The sequence below is a fragment of the Narcine bancroftii genome, chromosome 6 (assembly GCF_036971445.1).
Source record: "Narcine bancroftii isolate sNarBan1 chromosome 6, sNarBan1.hap1, whole genome shotgun sequence".
Taxonomy (NCBI): domain Eukaryota; kingdom Metazoa; phylum Chordata; class Chondrichthyes; order Torpediniformes; family Narcinidae; genus Narcine; species Narcine bancroftii.
In genome coordinates, this window is record NC_091474.1 from 24,166,106 (window position 1) to 24,185,510 (window position 19,405).

At 40.4% G+C, this 19,405-nt stretch overlaps 2 protein-coding genes across 5 annotated transcripts in view; one reads left to right on the forward strand and one right to left on the reverse strand.

The window, feature by feature from the left end:
* Window positions 1-5,135, forward strand: part of LOC138735831 (uncharacterized) — a 34,139-nt gene extending 29,004 nt beyond the window's left edge. Inside the window, exon 3 of one of the 2 annotated variants that reach the window (XM_069884320.1) lies at window positions 4,974-5,135. In XM_069884320.1, the coding sequence (XP_069740421.1) occupies window positions 4,974-5,127 (154 nt within the window). In that variant the 3' untranslated portion in view covers window positions 5,128-5,135. Of the gene's footprint in view, window positions 1-3,221; window positions 3,290-4,973 lie in introns of those variants that run through there. The other variant, XM_069884321.1, reaches the window with a different exon arrangement.
* gss (glutathione synthetase) overlaps window positions 1-19,405 on the reverse strand; it is a 59,523-nt gene that overhangs the window by 20,547 nt on the left and 19,571 nt on the right. For all 3 annotated transcript variants that reach the window (XM_069884319.1, XM_069884316.1, XM_069884317.1), the window contains 5 exons: window positions 19,048-19,187; window positions 18,039-18,155; window positions 15,965-16,045; window positions 8,024-8,101; window positions 2,723-2,792 (listed from right to left, as the gene is read on the reverse strand). In XM_069884319.1, coding sequence (XP_069740420.1) covers window positions 2,723-2,792; window positions 8,024-8,101; window positions 15,965-16,045; window positions 18,039-18,155; window positions 19,048-19,187 — 486 coding nt within the window. The remainder of the gene's footprint in view (window positions 1-2,722; window positions 2,793-8,023; window positions 8,102-15,964; window positions 16,046-18,038; window positions 18,156-19,047; window positions 19,188-19,405) is intronic.

The window sequence follows — 19,405 nt, forward strand, 5'->3', positions numbered from 1 at the left end:
ACTTGCATGTCATACAATTAGGAAATATTGCAAATTTACATTTTCGTACTGTTCTATGGTGTCAGTTCATTGTGTCTCATCTCTTGTGAACCTTGGTCCAGACACCATCTTGAAAACAGAGACAGAAAGTCTGCAAAAAGGTCTTCTTCACGGTCATACTGTAATGACCATGTTGGTGTGATACACTTCACACATACTAAGGAGAAGTCACATAAATTCAGTCAGGACATTTTTATACTGCTAGTGGAGCAGAAACTTTCCGGAAATTTTCTGCTTCTTAGCAGCTATGTAAAAGTGCCTTTTAGAGTGGGGGTGGGGGTGGAAAGAAAGAGAGAGAGAGAATGAGAATACTGCTTTCATATCAGACGGGAACACGTGCAGCTCCGCAGGTTTCAAAATTGCTCAGGAAAAAAGTTGGAAATAAACGATATGCAGGAGACACAAGGAGGGCTCAGTTATTATTACACTCGTTGTTCCAGCAGCTCAGGTTTGAATCCGGCACTGTCTGTGAGGAGTTTGCATGTTCTCTTTGTCTTTCCTCCCATATTTCAAAGACGCGTGGGATTAGGAAGCTCCACAAACAACACATTGGGGGGGGGGGGGGGGGGGGGCGGGGTGATGGAGAAACTACAAGGGACCATAGTGTTGGCAATGGTGCCACATACTAATTAGAGAATGAATGTACAGTAATGAAATGTATGAATGTGTCACTAAGGATCCGATAGAATTTTGCACTATTTTCTTTCGTAATTAATTCTGTTGTGAATTTTATTGTGAATAAGGTTTATATTTTGAAAATAAATTGGTCACATGGGCAGTACAGGCTTGTGGGCAGAAAGTGCCTATTAACGAGCTGTATCTCTGCTTTAAAATTCACAGAGACAAGCCCCTCAGCCAACTAAGCGTATGCCTGCCATCAGCCACCAGTTCTACATTAATCCTGTTTTACTTTTTACTCTAAATGAAAGTATAGAAATGCTGAAGGAACCCAGCAGGTCTCATAGCATCCATAAGAAGTGAAGACATATAACCGAGGTTTTGGGCCCAAGGTACCTGAATTAAAAGGCTGTGAAATGGAAAGAGGGCAGGGGGCAAGCACAGACTAACAGGTAATTGGATATGATAAGAGGAAAGGTGAGAATTGATTGAGGGAGGGGCTGGCTCTGTGACAGATCTGAAGGAAGGTGGGGAAGAGAGAGAGAAAAAAAAGAGAAAATCCTTTTTATGGAGCAAGGCCACATTGAAGCCGACTCACTGAGGGGGAAAAAAGGTAGACTTCCATTTTATGGAGAAGGCCTATATGGATGATCCAGTGTTGATTTTATGAAAAGCAACATTGGGAGCCATCCTCCGGAGCTGAAGGAGGTGGGGCGAGTGGTGCATTAGCACCGTCCATTACCGGGAGGTCAAAAATACGCACTGAGCATTGGCCGTCTTCGTTACCCATAAATCTCTCATGTAGCTGGAACCACTCTGGGAAATGCAGCTGCATAAGGGATTATGGGTATCGAAGACAACCATCGATTCCGCATTAAAACAAAAGTGGCTCAACTGCGCCCTTGTCTGCCTTCTTCCAGCCTGGCTCAGTGAAGGAGCGAGGGGCAGAGGAGGAACGGGAAAAGGACATTTCCGTGTGGCAGGAGGGAGCCCCAACCCCAGCACCAATCACCCTGGTGGTGGCCTCTGGGTCGCGCGCTGACAGCGTCAACACCATGTCATCAGCCCACCCCTTTACAGCTGCTTACAGCGGCAGTGCCTTTATGGATGAGGTGGAGCAACTGAGCTTCACCTCTGACTGTGCTGGATCCACCCTTGGAGGTTTTAAGGAGGTAGATTTAGTGATATAAGGGCAGAAAATATCCACCTTTACACTCAATTATTTCTTCACTATAAAAAGACCAAGGGGGAGGCAAGGGACAGAGAGAGGGGGAGGCGAGGGACAGAGAGAGGGCGAGGCGAGGGACAGAGAGAGGGCGAGGCGAGGGACAGAGAGAGGGCGAGGCGAGGGACAGAGAGAGGGCGAGGCGAGGGACAGAGAGAGGGCGAGGCGAGGGACAGAGAGAGGGCGAGGCGAGGGACAGAGAGAGGGCGAGGCGAGGGACAGAGAGAGGGCGAGGCGAGGGACAGAGAGAGGGCGAGGCGAGGGACAGAGAGAGGGCGAGGCGAGGGACAGAGAGAGGGCGAGGCGAGGGACAGAGAGAGGGCGAGGCGAGGGACAGAGAGAGGGAGACACACAGGAAAGGATAAACTCTCCAACATTCTCCTCAGCTCTGCCAGAATCTACCACTCATCTATACATTGGGGGTAATTTTCAGCAGACATCACAGGTATGTGGGAGGAAACTTAGCATGTATAGGAAACCTGCATACTCCTCGCAAGACACGGCAGAGGTCAGGATTGGACCTGGATCTCCAGCTCTGCAAGGCAGCTGCTCTGATACTCCTTGGTCCTTGAATAAAGCTACCACCTCCCTCGACTAATGTTGGATGTGTCAGAATGACAGTGATGCATTTACCTAGGCAGCTGAGTAGACTCTGCTCTTGCCAAACATGTACAAGCAGCTGCCAACAGCTTGACATGTTTGGTGGACAAGTGCAAGAACTCAAGAGCAGGGGTCATCCAACTATGAATAAAAGAGGTCACTCACCAGTGACAACAAGTTTGCCCAGAGAGACAAATCAATCCAAATTGCAAGGAAATTTAAAAAAAACCCCACACTAACCTCCTCAGAATGGTAATCGTCAGGACTGTATCCAGAACGAAAGTAGGCAATTGCGACTTCATAACCATCTCTAAACATCAATGCAACATGGACAGATGTTAGAACAGTATAGTACAGCACAGGCCTTTTGGCCCTCGATGTTGTGCCGACCCACATATCCCTTAAAAAATACTACCCTGTAACCTCCCTACCCTGTAACCATCTATTTTTCTTTCATCCATGTGCCTGTCTAAGAGTCTTCTAAATGCTCCTAATGCTTTAGCCTCCACCACCACACCTGGCAAGGCATTCCAGGCACCTACAGCTCTATGTAAAAAAAAAACTTACCCCGATGTCTCCCCTAAACTTCCCTCCCATAACTTTGTACACATCCTATGGTATTTGCTATTCCTGCCCTGACTGTCCACCGTATTTATGCTTCCCTTGTAGTCATGATTAATTCAAGGTTCAAATTTATTGACAGGATACATGCATGACATCACATTTTTTTTTCCTGCAGGCCAGGCAGAATTTCTACTTATCAATAGTGCAAAAAAAATCAAGAAAAGATACGTTAACAAAAGAGAGAAATGTAACAAAGTGCAAACAAACTGACTGAGCAATACAGAAAACAAACATTCAGTAATGAATAATGTGCAAAGAAAGAGTTCTTCAATAAGTCTCTGAGTTTGTCATTGAAGAGTCTGATGGTGGAGAGGTAGCCACTATTCTTGAACCTGGTGGTGTGAGTCTTGTGACACCTAGACCTCTTTCCTGATGGCAGCAGCGAGAACAGAGCATGTGCTGGGTGGGGTGGATTCGTGACTTCAAAGTCAACAATCAACACTAAATTCAGCTTGTGAAGATCACCTTGGCAGTAGCCAATAAATGTATAGCGGTCACGTGGAAGACTGACTTCCAACCAAATATTACACATTGGAATAAGGAAATGCAGAGTTGCATTCCCCGGAGAAAATCATATACAATGTAAGGAGGAAATATGACACTTTTGTTAGAGTATGAAACACATAGGCACACAGATATAATTTCACCCCTTTGGAATAAAGGAAATGAAGCAGTCCATCCCAGCAGGGAAATGATTAGGATCTAAGTGGGACATGGCACAGATGATGAACTCTCATTTTCTTGTTCCTTCCCCCTCTTTTCATTCACGTTCCTGGGGCTTTTTCAGTTTTTTTTTCTTTAGTTTTTCGCAAAAGTAATTGACCTCACTGGTATTTGTGTTTTATCGTATTTGTATAATTTATATAACTTTATTCTTGGTTGGATTGGGGCAATGGGGTGGGGGGGGGGGTAGACGTAGCGAGGAGGAAAATAGACTGTATGTTATTACACAAGGATATTGTTGTCTGAATTTATGAGTCTTTAAAAATCAACACTAAAATATTTTTAAAAAACGAGACACTAAATATCTGAAATGAAAACAAAGTGCTGGAAAATTCCAGCAGGCCTGTCGGCATCTGTGGATAGACAAATTCTTCATTGTAACTCCAAATGAGAGAGTTTTGACAGCAATGGAAACAGGCCCTTCAGCCTAATGTGTCCATGCTGACCCAGTTGCTACCTCAGCTCGGCCAGATCCATCTCAACCTTTCTTGTCACCTGCCTAAATGTCTTTCAAATATAACATGCTGTAAAGACACTGGTATCTAGAATTCCAGCAACCGGCAGTCTCAAGCAACTGAAAAAAAAAGTTGAGGAAAATAAATAAAAATTAAAATAAATAAGAATAAAATAATAGGTAAAAATGCATAAGTTTAAAATTGGTGCGCCTCGCCGTTAGCTCGCCAATCCACCACTTGTGCGTCAGGTGACACCAGCAGCCACTTCCTGCCTTGTGACCAACATAAACAGAGATTCCATTTCGTAGGTCATTGTTTTGACAAATTTCACCCCACACCCCCACTGAACCATTAACATGCTGAAAGAACCAGGTAGGTGTAAACATGTAGTGCTTAACCCTCAAGCAGATGGAGATACACAAGGGATTAGAAAAAGATGACAGTCATTTAGTACTTATGGAGGAACTTAACATTGGCTCATCAATCAATCATCTATGACTTTAAGGCCCAATCTCTGAAAATTAAGCGGTTTTATATGAAGTCCGACATCACTAAAAGTGTTGAGCAATGTCACGCTCTTCATTCCTCTAAGATGGACTTACTGATCAGGCTCTTTTTGAATAGTTTAGATTCTGGATTTATGGACATACACGGCATCACATATAACTCTGAGATTCTTTTTCCTGCAGGCCAGGCAAAATTAGCAGAGGTCAGAACGTGGTTGCATATCAACACCCATGTTGCAAGGGAAAGGCAAAGAGGGAGGAGAAATCAGTCTTCAAGGCAGAGCAAGTCTCAAGCAACTGGAAAATATACTTATCAGGTCTCTACCAATTGTCATAGGCACCAGATATCAGGTGTTTTACTATTTAAAAGTACATTAAATACATACTTTAAATATACTTGCCTCTCTGGGAGCTCATTCTATATACCCACCCTCAGTAAAAATGTGCACCCAGGTCCTTTTTTTTTTTAAAGCTTTCCTCCCGTCAAGCTTATGTCCTCTAGTTTTAGACTCCTGACCCTAGTGAAAAGGCAGGACTTCACTTCTGCGTCGCTCGTGATTTTGTCCACCTTGAAAAGGCCTTCTTTCTCAGCCCCGGCAGCAGAGAACGCGAGAAGAACAAAGAGTGGAGCAAAGGGCATTTTTGTGACAGGGAGAAATAATGCATTCATTTCGTGGTAAACATGAGGCTGGAAATCTGGAGCACACCAAAATGCTGGAAGCACTCAGCAGATCAGGCAGCATCCGTGGAAGGGAATAGACAGTCAACGTTTCAGAACATAAACCTTCATTGGGAATAGCAAGATATGGGCAAAAGGGTGGGGAAGAAAGAGGGCGAGCAATATAGGGAAAAAAGTAATCTTGGAGGTAATTGGAGAAAGTGACTAGGAAGATGCACTCTGAAAGGAGGAAGGGAATGAGGTGGGGAGGCAGAGGAAGGAAGGTGTAGTTGGTGGGCCAGTAGAGAGGATGGGGAGGGGAAAGAGGAGGAGGAGGAGTGGGGCCAGAAAGGGTAGGGAAAATGAGGGGGAAGGGAGGGGTTGAGGAAATATTGATGTTGATGTTGGAGAGTGCCAAGACGGAATACAAGGCATTGTTTAGATGTGGCCTCAATGTGGCAATGCAGAGGGTCATGGACAGTATGGGAATGGGAAGAGGAATTGAAGTGGCTGCCCTCTGGGAGATCTCGGCTGATGCTACAATTGGAGCAAAGGTGCCGACCCATTAAATGGACGGTCAGCTCCCTTGTTTGTGCAATGTGTTGTCAAAATCGTTGGTGACTTTTTTTTTAATATAATCTGAGAAATGTCTATCAGTTGAGAATAGTCAATGGGAACTGCTGGTGACTGGCTTGAGAATGGCTAAAGGGGCACTACATCGGAACCAAGATGCGAGAGGTGCTAAGGGTTTCCTGATCGTGTCACATGTCTGGATCTGGAGCACGGATTTATAATGGTTCAGACTGAAGGCTGCGCGGTGCGAGGCTGTGGAGGCTGCAGGAGCGCTGGAGGCAAATCCACAGACACACAAAAGCTCGGGGTTGGGGTGGGGGGGGGGAAGAGAGACACTCTCTTTTGCTTCTCTTTCTCTAATTGTAAGGGGTGCCATGCAATTTCTGTTGATGGCTGATCTCTGCCTTATGGAAGACTCAAGAAGGTTTTGTGTAATTATTACATTTTCTGTTTTATTACACAGCAATAAAAGAATCTTAAACCTTGGAATGGCAGACAAAAGTGTCCAGCCCTGATGCAAACAGAAAGTTATCTGTTGGAAAATTCAACTGAATTAAATATTATTTATAGTCATGTGTGCAGTGAAAAAAAGCATATTTTGTGTGTTATATAGGCCAGACAACCTCCACATAGAACAGGAAGTAGTACAATAATAAAAAATAGTAAATAAAGAATTGAAGGGAAAAGTAGAATTAAACACTGTAAAGTATCATCTTTTACAGCCAACATTTCACAGGGTCAATTTAAAGAAAATGGAAAGTTCAGCAATTCTCAGTAAAAGCAGGGACAAGTGCAGTGGCTAGAGGATCAGTAGATATATGTGCATGTACAAAAACAATCTCAGCCATGTTAGGTCTGCTTTGTTCATGAATGAGTGAGACAAACACCAGACTGAGTCGAAATCAGGGTTCTTTGTTCTTTATTACCGGATTGTAACACTTGCGACTAACAATGTTAGTCGGAGAATGCATTCTGCCGTTATCAGCAAAATGGTGATTTTTTTATACCCTTGGATACGTGCTTAGAACATCATCATATCATTACTTGTCCAATGACTAAAACTGTTGCTATCCTTTCCCTGCTAGCTTCCTGCCTCTCAATCCATCAATGTCTCTCTTATCTTGTAAGTACAAGGATGCATTCACATCTTGTTACAGCCCTGTACAGGGTAACTCCTTACACATTCCCATCTCATGATGTTTTACCTTACAGCCATCAGAAATAGTGAAGTCATCAGGTTGTACTGATTGGGGAATTTATTGATCTTCATTCTTCCAGGGATTACCATTGTCACCACATACAACCTAAGAACAGCATAGAAAAACAGGCCCTTCGGCCCTTATTGTCTGTGCCAAACTATTATTCTGCCAAGTCCCACTGAACTGCACCCAGTCCATAACCTTCCATACCCCTCCCAAGCAAGTACCTGTCCAAATTTTTCTTAAATGTTAAAATTGAGCCCGCATTCACCGCTTCAGCTGGCGGCTCGTTCCACACTCCCACCAGTCTCTAGGTGAAGACGTTCCCCCTAATGTTCCCCTTGAACTTTTCCCCTTTCGCTCTTAACCCATAAGCTAAGTGGAAAAAAGCTTACTTGCATGTCTGTCTGTCTATACCCTCACAATTTTCTATACCTCTTATCAAATCTCCCTTCATTCTTCTTCGCTCCAAGGAATACAGTTGAAACTTGTTTATCCTTTCCCTGTAACTCAGTTCCCAAAGTCATGGCCACATCCAAGTAAATCTTCTCTGAAATCTTTCTATCTTATTGATATCTTGCCTGCAGTGAGGTGACCAAAACTACACACAATACTCCAAATTTGGCCTCACTAATGTCTTATACAACATTTCTAAAGGTGAGTGCTCATGGCACAAAGAATGCAATAAATGCAACAAAAAGGATTAAAATTGAAGGCAATTATCTTGCTAAGTTTGTTGGGGTAACTCATGCCAACTTGACAGAATCCTCCGTGTCTCAATCAGTGAAAGAACAACTACTCACACATGAAGTCTTTTGTTGTCATCCAAAGTCCCCCTCTCATATATTTCGATGAAATGCCTCCTTATTACACGAATATTTCTGTCCCAGAAAATAAATGAAATTATCAATTGCTCAGTAGTACATAAATGAAAAACCATAGCCACAAAAGCATTCAATGAATGGAAATGAGAAAAAGGTTGAATTTGCATTTAATTCTTCCCTTGTACTTCTTATTAAAATGATACATTTCCAGAGAGGGCCATCCATTTATCATGCCATTACTGAACCAGAAGTGCTTGGGAGTCCCTCAGCACCAATATGCATTCAGTGTGGTGAGGAAGTGTGTAACACACCATCGTTGCTACTGCAATTATGTCTTGTTAAAGTACAATAGTTAAGGGACCTGATTGAGGTATACAAAAATGAGAGGTGAGGAGAGGGTAGGGTGCAGAAAATCTTTCCTCAAATTAGATAAAATTGGAGGATGTACTTTAGGATTTGGGGAGGGGGGGTGGATAGAGATTTCGCAGCTATACTAGGGTGCTCATTTTTGTCCATCAACGGTTGAGTTACCTGGAATATATTGCCTGAGAGAAAGGTAGAAGCAGAGTCACTGACATGTCTCTAAGAAAGGACTAGAGCAGCCATTCCCAACGGGGGCCATGCTGCCCTCCTGGGGGCCACAGCACATTTTGCAGGGGGCCACGGACTAAAATCATAAAGTATTTTTATTTATGTAGTTGGTAGGAGAGAAGTGTGGAAGAAGCCTACTGAACTTGACTGCTTCATGGGGAAGGGGGCCCATAAACTTTGAGCAGAGTCCTAAGGAAGTCATCGCCAAAAATAGGTTGAGACTGGCTGGTCTGGGAGGGTGTGGGGTGATGGCGTAGGAGAGACACATGTTGGAACATCTCTCCCGGCAGATTTGCATAAAAGCCCATTTTGAAGTGACTTTAAGCTACATCAAAAGTATTAAACTGTGATTTAACAAGTAACTAAAGACAACTATGAAGAAAATTAGAGCTCAAACAACAAAGAAACCAACTTTAAGAACATCAGCAAGTTTAGAAGAAGTTCGGCCTAACTTAGAAGCGGAGCCTGCGACCTCAATATTCCTTCCCCTGGTGGGCAGCGTTGATTGCTGGTAGCGCTGTCGGTGGCGCCGGCACCTGGACTAGAGAGCCCCGGGAAAGATGGCGTCTGGAGCTCCCCTCCTGAAGCTGAATTACAGAGGGCACTATACTGAGCATTTTTAACCCCAAGGGGGTGGGGGGGGGGTCTACCGCTCATCAGTCCAGCGAGTCTGGGTCGACTGGGAGCAGGCCCCATATCTGAAGGGAGGGGGAAGAGGGGAGCTGAAGAGATTGAAAAGAAGCTTAAAGGGGCAGCAGAAGGGGGAGAAGACCAGCCACATGAGGAAGAGCGGATCAGCGAGCCTGAAGAAGAGGTGCCTGAAAAACTTAAATCTGGTCAGGGTAGGCCTTTTACTGAATCTAAAGAAAATTTTGATATACAGTTTCAGATAATGTTACAACAAATGTCAGTAGGTTTTACTTCTGTTTACAATCAACTGGCTAGTGTTAGGGATGATATTTATACTGTTAAGGCTGAGATGGTGTAACATGCAAAAGTGGTGGATAAAGCACAAGAAAAAGTGAAGATATATGACAAGTTGGAGGACTGTATTAAAACTAATCAAGAAAAATTTGATACGTATGATAATTCTTTTATGGGATGGAGAGTTGAGAAGGACGACTTATTGAAAAAAATTGATACCTTGGAGGCACTGAAATTGGAATACAATACATTACAAACCTACAATGACCTAATCAGAGAAATTATGAGTTAGGGGATAAAACACAAAGTATTGGCATGGCAGTTAAAATCTGAACAAATGTCAAGAAAGATAAAAGCAGTGAGGAAAAATTCAGGGGTCTCTTATAGGTTGCAAGATATTAATGATCAGTTTAAGGAGTTTTATAGAAAATTATATACCTCTGAAATAAGACAAGATGAGAACAAAATAGAGGAGTTTTTAAAAGGACTGCAGTTGCCAAGATTAAATGACTGGACTAGAGATCAGTTGGAGGAACCTATTGGTTTGAGAGAAATTAGATCGGCTTTGAATTCAATGCTAAATGGTAAATCTCCAGGGAGGATGGGTTTACGATGGAATTTTATAAAAAGTTTCAAAATTTAGTTCTCCCAGTATTTGAGGAAGTTTCTCAACAGGTATCAGATTTGCAATTGGTCCTGGAATCATTTTCTCAGGCAATAATCATGGTGATTCTTTAAAAAAGATAAAGATCCGTTAAACCCGGGGTCTTATAAGCCAATCTCGTTATTGAATGTTGATTTTGACTAAGGTTTTGGCAAAGAGATTAGCACAGTACTTACCGAATTTGATTCATATTGATAAAACTGGCTTTATTAAAGGTGGATATTCAGCAGACAATGTGGTCAAATCGATTAGACTGATAAATGTTTCCCACCTACCTTTGGTTTTATCGTTGAATGTTGGACAAATTAGATAAATTTCACATTTGGAGCCTATATTTGGATTATTCTAATTTGAAAATTTTATGTTGATCTCGAGTGCCGCTGGATCTCCTTATCAGATTGTAAATGAATGATAGGAGTTATTCTCCTTTTCTATTTCTTTCCTAGCTTTTCTTTCTATTTGGGGGGGGGGGGTTGTAGGTGGGTTAGAATTAGGTTAAGGGGAGGGGGAAGGGAGATTAGGGTTTTTTTTTAGAATTTCTTGTAGTTTCTCTTAGTTTTTTTTCCCTATGTAATCACGAATGATTGTGATAATTTCTTAATATTTTCATTATGTCATTGTGGTTATTAATTGTTTTTCTAATAAATAAAATATTTTAAAAAAGAGAATGGCTGGTCTAGACAAGCAGTTTGCCAAGACTATGGGACGTGCTATAAAATTAGATTAGTACAGATGGGTCCCCGCTGTTCAGCATTAACAAGGAGGACTGTGAATAGAGACAAGGTGCATACGTGAATGTATCTGTACTTAGAGGAAAATATAGATAGTATAGACAAGAATTAATAAGGGAAGGTAATGGAATAGAGAGAATAAGGAGGGAATTAAAAGAATTAAAAGAGTGACCTTTGTGACATATGTGACATATGAAAAGTGAAATCTTTTCTGGGGGGGGCTGGGTGGGGGAAAAGAGTGGTCACTGCAAAATCAGTTGACGCTTGCGAGTGGATTCGCAAATCCAAATGGAGAGGGGAGATGTGGTTGTCCGACAAGAGATAAAGGACAACTCAGGAGGGGAAGGGGAGATTGGGGATAAAGAAGATAGAAATAGGAGAATAAGGAAAATGTTGGATGTTGTAGGAATGTTGTCTTATAAAGAGTTGAAAATAAGAAAACAGAAATGGAAAAGGAGGAAAGGTAATGATGGAAAAACGGAAAGAGAAGATAAACAAAATATAAAATGGCTACGCTGAACTATATGACTTTAAATATTAATGGAATACATAACCAAATTAAAAGGAAGAAACTACTAAATTTACTGAAAAAGGAAAAAATAGATATAGCATTTGTCCAAGAAACACACTTAACTGAATTGGAGCACAAGAAATTAAAGAGAGATTGGGTAGGACATGTAACAGCAGCATCGTATAATTCAAAAGCAAGAGGAGTGGCTATATTAATTAGTAAAAATGTGCCATTTAAAATAGAAGAGGAAATAATAGATCCAGCAGGGAGATATGTTATGATAAAATGTCAGATATATTCGGAGCATTGGAATCTACTTAATATATATTCACCTAACGAAGAAGATCAAAAGTTTATGCAAGATATCTTTTTGAAGGTAGCTAATACGCAAGGGAACATACTAGTAGGAGGGGATTTCAATCTGAATTTGGATCCAAATATGGATAAAACGGGGAAAAAAATTAACAGGAAGAACAAAGTAACCAAATTTATAATTAAATCAATGCAAGAAATGAAACTTGTGGACATATGGAGGAAACAAAACCCAAAAGAAAAGGAATACTCATACTACTCGACTAGACATAAAACATACTCAAGAATAGACCTATTTTTGTTATCAGCTAGTATGCAGGATAGAGTAAGAAAAACAGAATATAAAGCGAGAATGCTATCGGACCATTCACCCTTAATACTGACAATAAAGCTAGAGGACATCCCTCCAAGAATATATAGATGGAGATTAAACCCCATGCTACTTAAAAGACAGGATTTTAGAGAATTTATTGAAAAACAATTAAAAATGTATTTTGAAGTAAATACGGAATCAGTGGAAGATAAGTTTATACTATGGGACGCAATGAAAGCATTCATTAGAGGGCAAATAATAAGTTATGTAACCAAGATGAAGAAGGACTACAATCAGGAAACAGAGCAGTTGGAAAGGGAAATAGTAAACATAGAAAAAAAATTAGCAATGAAGGAAGATACAACTAAAAGAAGAGAATTGGCAGATAAAAAAATAAAATATGAAACATTACAAACATATAAGGTGGAGAAGAATATAATGAAGACAAAACAGAAATATTATGAACTAGGTGAAAAAACACACAAAATCTTAGCATGGCAGCTTAAGACAGAGCAAACTAAGAAAATGGTTTTGGCAACAAGGAATAAAGACAAACAAGTTACATATAATCCGAAAGAAATTAAGGAAAACTTCAGAGAATTCTATGAACAATTATACCGAACTGAAAATGAAGGGAAAGAAGGGAAAATAGATGAATTTTTGACTAAAATTGAACTACCAAAACTACAAACAGAGGAACAAAATAAATTAACAGAACCATTTGGAACAGTAGAAATACAAGAGATAATAAAAAAATTACCAAATAATAAGACACCAGGAGAGGATGGACTCCCAATAGAATTCTACAAAACATTTAAAGACTTATTAATACCGCCCCTCCTGGATGTAATCAACCAGATTGATGAGACACAAAACTTACCAGATTCATGTAAAACAGTAATAATTACAGTGATACTAAAACAAGGGAAAGATCCACTCTCACCAGCGTCATATAGACCAATATCATTGCTAAACACAGATTATAAGATAATAGCTAAACTATTAGCAAACAGATTAGCAGAACAGGTACCGAAAATGGTAAATTTAGACCAAACTGGATTTATCAAAAAAAGACGCACAACAGACAATATTTGTAAATTTATTAACTTAATTCATGCAGTAGAAGGAAATAAAGCACCTGCAGTAGCAGTTGCTTTAGACGCAGAGAAGGCCTTCGACAGAGTAGAATGGAATTATTTGTTCAAAGTATTGCAAAAATTCAGTTTACCGGAGAAGTATATTAATTGGATTAAAGCATTATATAAGGGACCGTTAGCGAAAGTGACAGTAAATGGACATGTATCAAAGCAATTTAACTTAAGCAGGTCAACGCGGCAGGGATGCCCACTATCACCGTTATTGTTTGCGCTAGCTATAGAACCACTAGCAGAATTGATAAGAATAGATAATAATATAAAAGGAATAAAAATAAAAGACAGGGAATATAAAATCAGTCTATTTGCGGATGATGTGATAGTGTACTTAACAGAACCAGAACTATCAATAAAAGAATTATATAAGAAATTGAAGGAATATGGAGAAGTGTCGGGATACAAGATAAACGTAAATAAAAGTGAAGCAATGCCTATGAATAACGCGGATTTCTCAAAATTTAAGAAGGAATCCCCATTCAGATGGCAAATGCAGGCAATAAGATACCTAGGTGTACAAATAAACAAAAATCTAGGCCAATTATATAAACTCAATTACAATCCACTAATGAAAAAATTACAGGACGATTTAGAGCATTGGAAAGAGCTACCACTAACACTGATAGGAAGGATAAACTGTATTAAAATGAACATTTTTCCAAGGATACTATACTTATTTCAGGCATTGCCAATACAACTGACAGAAAAATTCTTCAAAGAGTTAAGGAAAATAATAAGGAGATTTTTATGGAGAGGGGGGGAAACCGAGGATAGCACTAGATAAATTAACAGAATGGTATAAACAAGGAGGCTTACAACTGCCAAACTTCAAAAATTATTATAGAGCCGCACAATTAAGATACCTATCAGATTTTTATCAAACAAGGGAAAAACCAGACTGGACGAGATTAGAATTAGATAAAATAGGGGAAAAGATACCTGAACACATATTATATAAATGGGACGAAAAATTGGTACAACATAGAACTTCCCCAGTATTACACCATCTCCTCAATATTTGGAAAAAGATTCATGTAGAAAGAAATAAAACAAATTATCAATTAACAAAACTAATATTGACGCAAAATAAGCTACTCCCTTTTACAATAGACAACCTTTCCTTTAGAAAATGGGAAAAAAAAGGGATTAAAAGAATAGAAAATTGTTTTTCAGGAAGTAGATTCTTATCCTTTGAACAAATGAGAGATAACTACAATATAACTGGAGATACAGCGCTGGCATATTACCAACTGACATCCTACTTGAAAGATAAATTAGGAAGCAACTTGAGTTTACCAGAGGGAAGTAACCTTGAATATGTGATTACAGATACAATGTTAATCAAAAGATTTATAACAAATATGTATATTAAACTGCAAGAAAAGGAGAATAAGGAAACAAATGGTAAAACTAAACAAAAATGGGAACAAGATTTAAATATAGAGATAAAAAAGGAAACATGGGAGAAATTATGTTCTGGAACGATGAGAAATACAATAAATACGAGGCTACGCATGATACAATATAATTGGTTACACAGACTATACATTACACCACAAAAGTTAAATAAATGGGACCCAACAGTATCTGATAGATGTTTTCGATGTAAAAAAAGAAAGGGGAACAACAGTTCATGCAATCTGGACATGTGAGAAAGTAGAAAAATTTTGGGATGATCTCAATCAGATATTAAATAAAATAACAGAAAACAATATACCAAAGAACCCAGAGATCTTTCTCCTAAGTAACATAAAAAATAAAGAATTTGGAATTGACTTGGAGGATGCACAAAAAAGATTTGTTAAGATAGCTCTAGCCGTAGCAAAAAAATGTATTATGTCAACCTGGAAATTGGAAGATAATTTGAAAATACAACAATGGTATATAGAAATGAATAAATGTATTCCATTAGAAAAAATAACATATAGTTTAAGAAATAATATTGAAATATTCGAACAAGTATGGGAGCCTTACATTAAATACAATAGCGAAAACCTACCGGGAACAAACATTACCTAAGTTGATGGAAGGAGAAGAGAAGAAAAGAATGGACTCAGTAGAATTTCTGGTGTATTTTTGTTGAATGACAACATTGTCTGACTGGCTTAATGCAACCTAGATTGTATACCTAAAATGGATGAGAGGGGGGGGTGGGGGGGTGGCTTGGGAGGAGGGGGGGGGGGAGAAAAAGTCACTGTATAAGTGTGAAAAAGAAAAAGTGTATATCATGGCTAACGTGATTTATGGTGTGAAAAAAAAAATTTTTTAAAAAAACCAAGGAGGACTGAATGGCCCGGTTCAGTGCAGAATGACAATATGGCTCCACGCTGCAAGCGTTTAATACTTTATAATGTACAGTACATAAAATCAACAACTTGCCTCAAATGGCATCTTATTACGTTCTTTGTGTACTCACTGCAGGGAAAGAGCACGGCTTAACTAGAATGATGCCTGGACTGCAAGGGGGATTATGTTACAAGGGAAAATTACACATTGATGAATTGGACTCTTATTTCTGAGCATTATGGACTGCTATAATTGGAGTCTTCAACGTCTGGGGAACTGATAAGGGTGGAGAGAGAAATTATTTCTACTGGTTGGGGAGTCCAAGACAAGATGGCCACCAATTAACAAATTAAGATGGAGGGACAAAAATGATCACAAAAGCAACAAAGAGAAATTAAATACAGATGAACTGATAACCTGACTTTATTGACACATACTTATCCCACAGCTCCATTTCCAAGCAGCGCTGGTCAAAGATATTCCTCGAGACTCTCTCGACCAGAAAGAGGACCACTGCCCTGAACACAAAACAATGCAAGTTAGTATAACTCAACTTGCTCCAGCAAATCCATAGGCTAAAGTTGGGATCTGCGGGGAAACGTGAAGTTATACCTATCTAGTTTATGGCGAGTGGTTTTAAATTCCAATATTCATTTATAGATCCGGAAATAAACATATTTAGTGCCCATCCACAGTATGCCCCTGTAGGCACATTGACGTTAAAATTAGCTGCATGTTTTAATGGTGCGTTTTAATCCCTCATTCCCAGTTTTGCTAAAGGATCCAAGGCATGATTTCCCTTTGTACAGATGCTGCCCGACTTACTCAGCATTTTTTACATCATAACTTGCAATTATCGTCACAAATTGTGATATTTAGCGCAACAACAAAAGCCAAGGCCTCAAATTGTGCTGGGGTTAAGAGTGAGGATTACCTCAACCTCAGCTTTAGGTAATCATTCAAAAGGGTGAACTCTTGCAAGGTGCCAGGCCCTGACGGCGTACCTGGCAGGGTACTAATCTGCGCCAACGAACTATCCAGAGTGTTTACAGACAATTTTCAACCTCTGTGACAGTCAGAGGTTCCCACCAGCTTCAAAAGGGCATCTATCATCCTGGTACCCAAGAAAAGTGGCGTGGGCTGCCTCAAGGATTAGCATCCAGTAGCACTAATTTTTACTGTGATGAAATGCTTTGAGAAGCTGGTTATGGCCAGAATTAACACGTACCCAAGTGAAGATCTGGACCTACTGCAATTCGCCTACCGTCACAATCGCTCCATAGCAGATGAAATATCACTGGTACTCCACTCAGCTCTGAATCACCTCAGAAATTCATACATACAGCTGCTCTTCATCAACTGCAGCTCAGCTTTCAATACCATTATTTCCTCAGTGCTGGTCAAGAAGCTACAAACTCTAGGCCTCTGTACCCGCCTCTGCAACTGGATCTTTGATTTTCTTCTTGGAAGACTACAGTCAGTATGAATTAGAAACAACGTCTCCTCCTCACTGATTATCAAAACAGGCGCACCCCAAGGATGCAGGCTTACCCCACTGCTCTACTCGTTATACACCATGACTCTGTGGCCAGGCACAATTCCAATGCCATCTACAAGTTTGCAGATGACACCATAGTTGTCGGCAGAATCACAAATGCAATGAAGAAGCGTACAGGAGGGATAGATAGATTGGTTTGTTGAGCGGTGTCAACACAACAACCTTGCGCTCAACATCAGCAAAACTAAGGGGATGATTGTGGACTTCATGAGGAAGTCAAGGGAACGTGACCCAGTCTTCATTGAGGGCTCATTAATGGAGAGGATAAAGAACTTCAAATTCCTGGGTGTCAACATCACTAAGAATCTGTCCTGGACCCTCCTCATCGATGCAATCACAAAGAAGGCTCTGTTAACTTTGACTGCGACATCACAGGCAACAGACTTCACTCCATTGAGGACATTTTCTTGAGGCAGTGTCTTTAAAAAGCAACCTCTATCTTCAAAGACCCCCACTACCCAGGCTGTGCCCTCTTCACTCTGCTACTATTGGGGAAAAAGTTACAGAACCCCAAAGACGAGTACTCAGCGGCACAAGGACAGTTTCTTCCCCACTGCCATCAGATTCCTGGATAATCAATGAACCAAAGACACTGCCTTACTTTTCGTGCACCATTATTGTAATTATTGCCTTATTTTATCTTTTATAGTAATGTCATAAGATGGTTATAATATGTGTTTGCTCTATGAGGCTGCCGCAAAACATCGAATTTCAGGACTTGTTCATGACAATAAATCCTGATTCTGAGAGCAAGAGGCTGTACGTAGGATTTGTGAGGTCACCAGTGAGTTCAAAGTTTAGATTTATTGTCAGAGAACATACATGACATCTCGTGCAATGCTGAGATTCTTTTTCCCTGCAGACCAGACCAAATTTCTACTTACCAGTTGTGCAAACAACTACATTCAAGGAAAGGATACATGTACAAAAGAGAGAAATGTAAACAAACTTACTCTGGTGATCCATACAATTCCCAGGCTTTTGCAATTCCTTTGCAAATTTCTTTTGCTGCACTGTTACTCTGGATCTTTGCTGCTTCTTCCGGCTTTCCCCAGACGTGCATTACATGCCTACAAGAAATTTTGAAGGATAAAAATCTCTTATAAGTCTTTAAAGTAATTTTAACAGTACTTTAAATTAGTTAATAAACAGCATTTAAGGAAGGCAAATATCTGCGACTTCACTTCCAAATGTTTGAAAGGCAACACAATTGCAATGAAACAAGGTCTTGGATCACAAAATCCATACTGACCATCAAGATCCCATTCACTTCAATTCCACATTCATCCCATTTTACTCTTCTGTCAACCCTATCAGGTTGATCTATTCACTAGTGTGCTTTGGCCAATGTACAGAGGTTAATTAACCATCTGCATACTTTTGGGATACAGGAGAGAATTGAAGCACCCAGAGAACACACGTTTACAGGGAGATCATGCAAACTCCACATAGACAGCACCAGTGGTCAGGTGGTGGCACGATTAACGTAGCGGTTAGTTTATGCAAAACTATTAAAGAGCCTGTGACCTAGGCTTGAATCCAACGCTGTCTGTGTGTGTTTACTCTGGATGTTCAGTTTCCTCTCACCATTCAAAAAATGTATGAGGGCTGTAGGTTAATTGGGTGGCACAGGGTCATGGGCCATAAGGGGTTGTTACTGTGCTGTATGTCTGTATGATAGGATTGAGCCCACGTTGTTACAACTGCGGGGTAGCTGCTCTACTAGTTGTACCACCACACCATTAAATGAGAAGCAAGCCTAGCAACACTATCTAGGCTGCCCACTACTCAGGTGGCATGGGATCTTTCTGAACCTAAATCAGGAGCCCTGCACTTGTACTCGCCAATGGAAAGATGAAGATATTGACGGAATGGATGTGGAGGAGGACACCATTTGATTGCACACTAAAGAAACGACCAGTATCAAATAAACGAATGAAAATCACCCGTGTAGAAACTTACCGATGTACTACTGGGACCTTTGCAGCCAGACCTGCAAAACTGGCAGCGATGGTGTTAATCTCAATCTGTTTCAGACAGGCACTCTGATCATGTTTTTTGTCAAACATGTAATCTGATCGGTTTATACCCAAAGTAATTGACTGGACATGGGGAATAAGAAAAAAAACAAGACCTTAATTTATGCAAGAATAACAGATTGGGCACCTCCCACACAACTTTACCATTCTACAGGTTTTTAAGTAAAAACACATAGAAATGCTGGAGGAACTCAACCAGTCTCACAGCACCCAGAGGAGCGACCAGATGTTTCCAGCCTGAGCCCATCAAGGTATATGTAAAAGAACAGGAAGACGTCAGA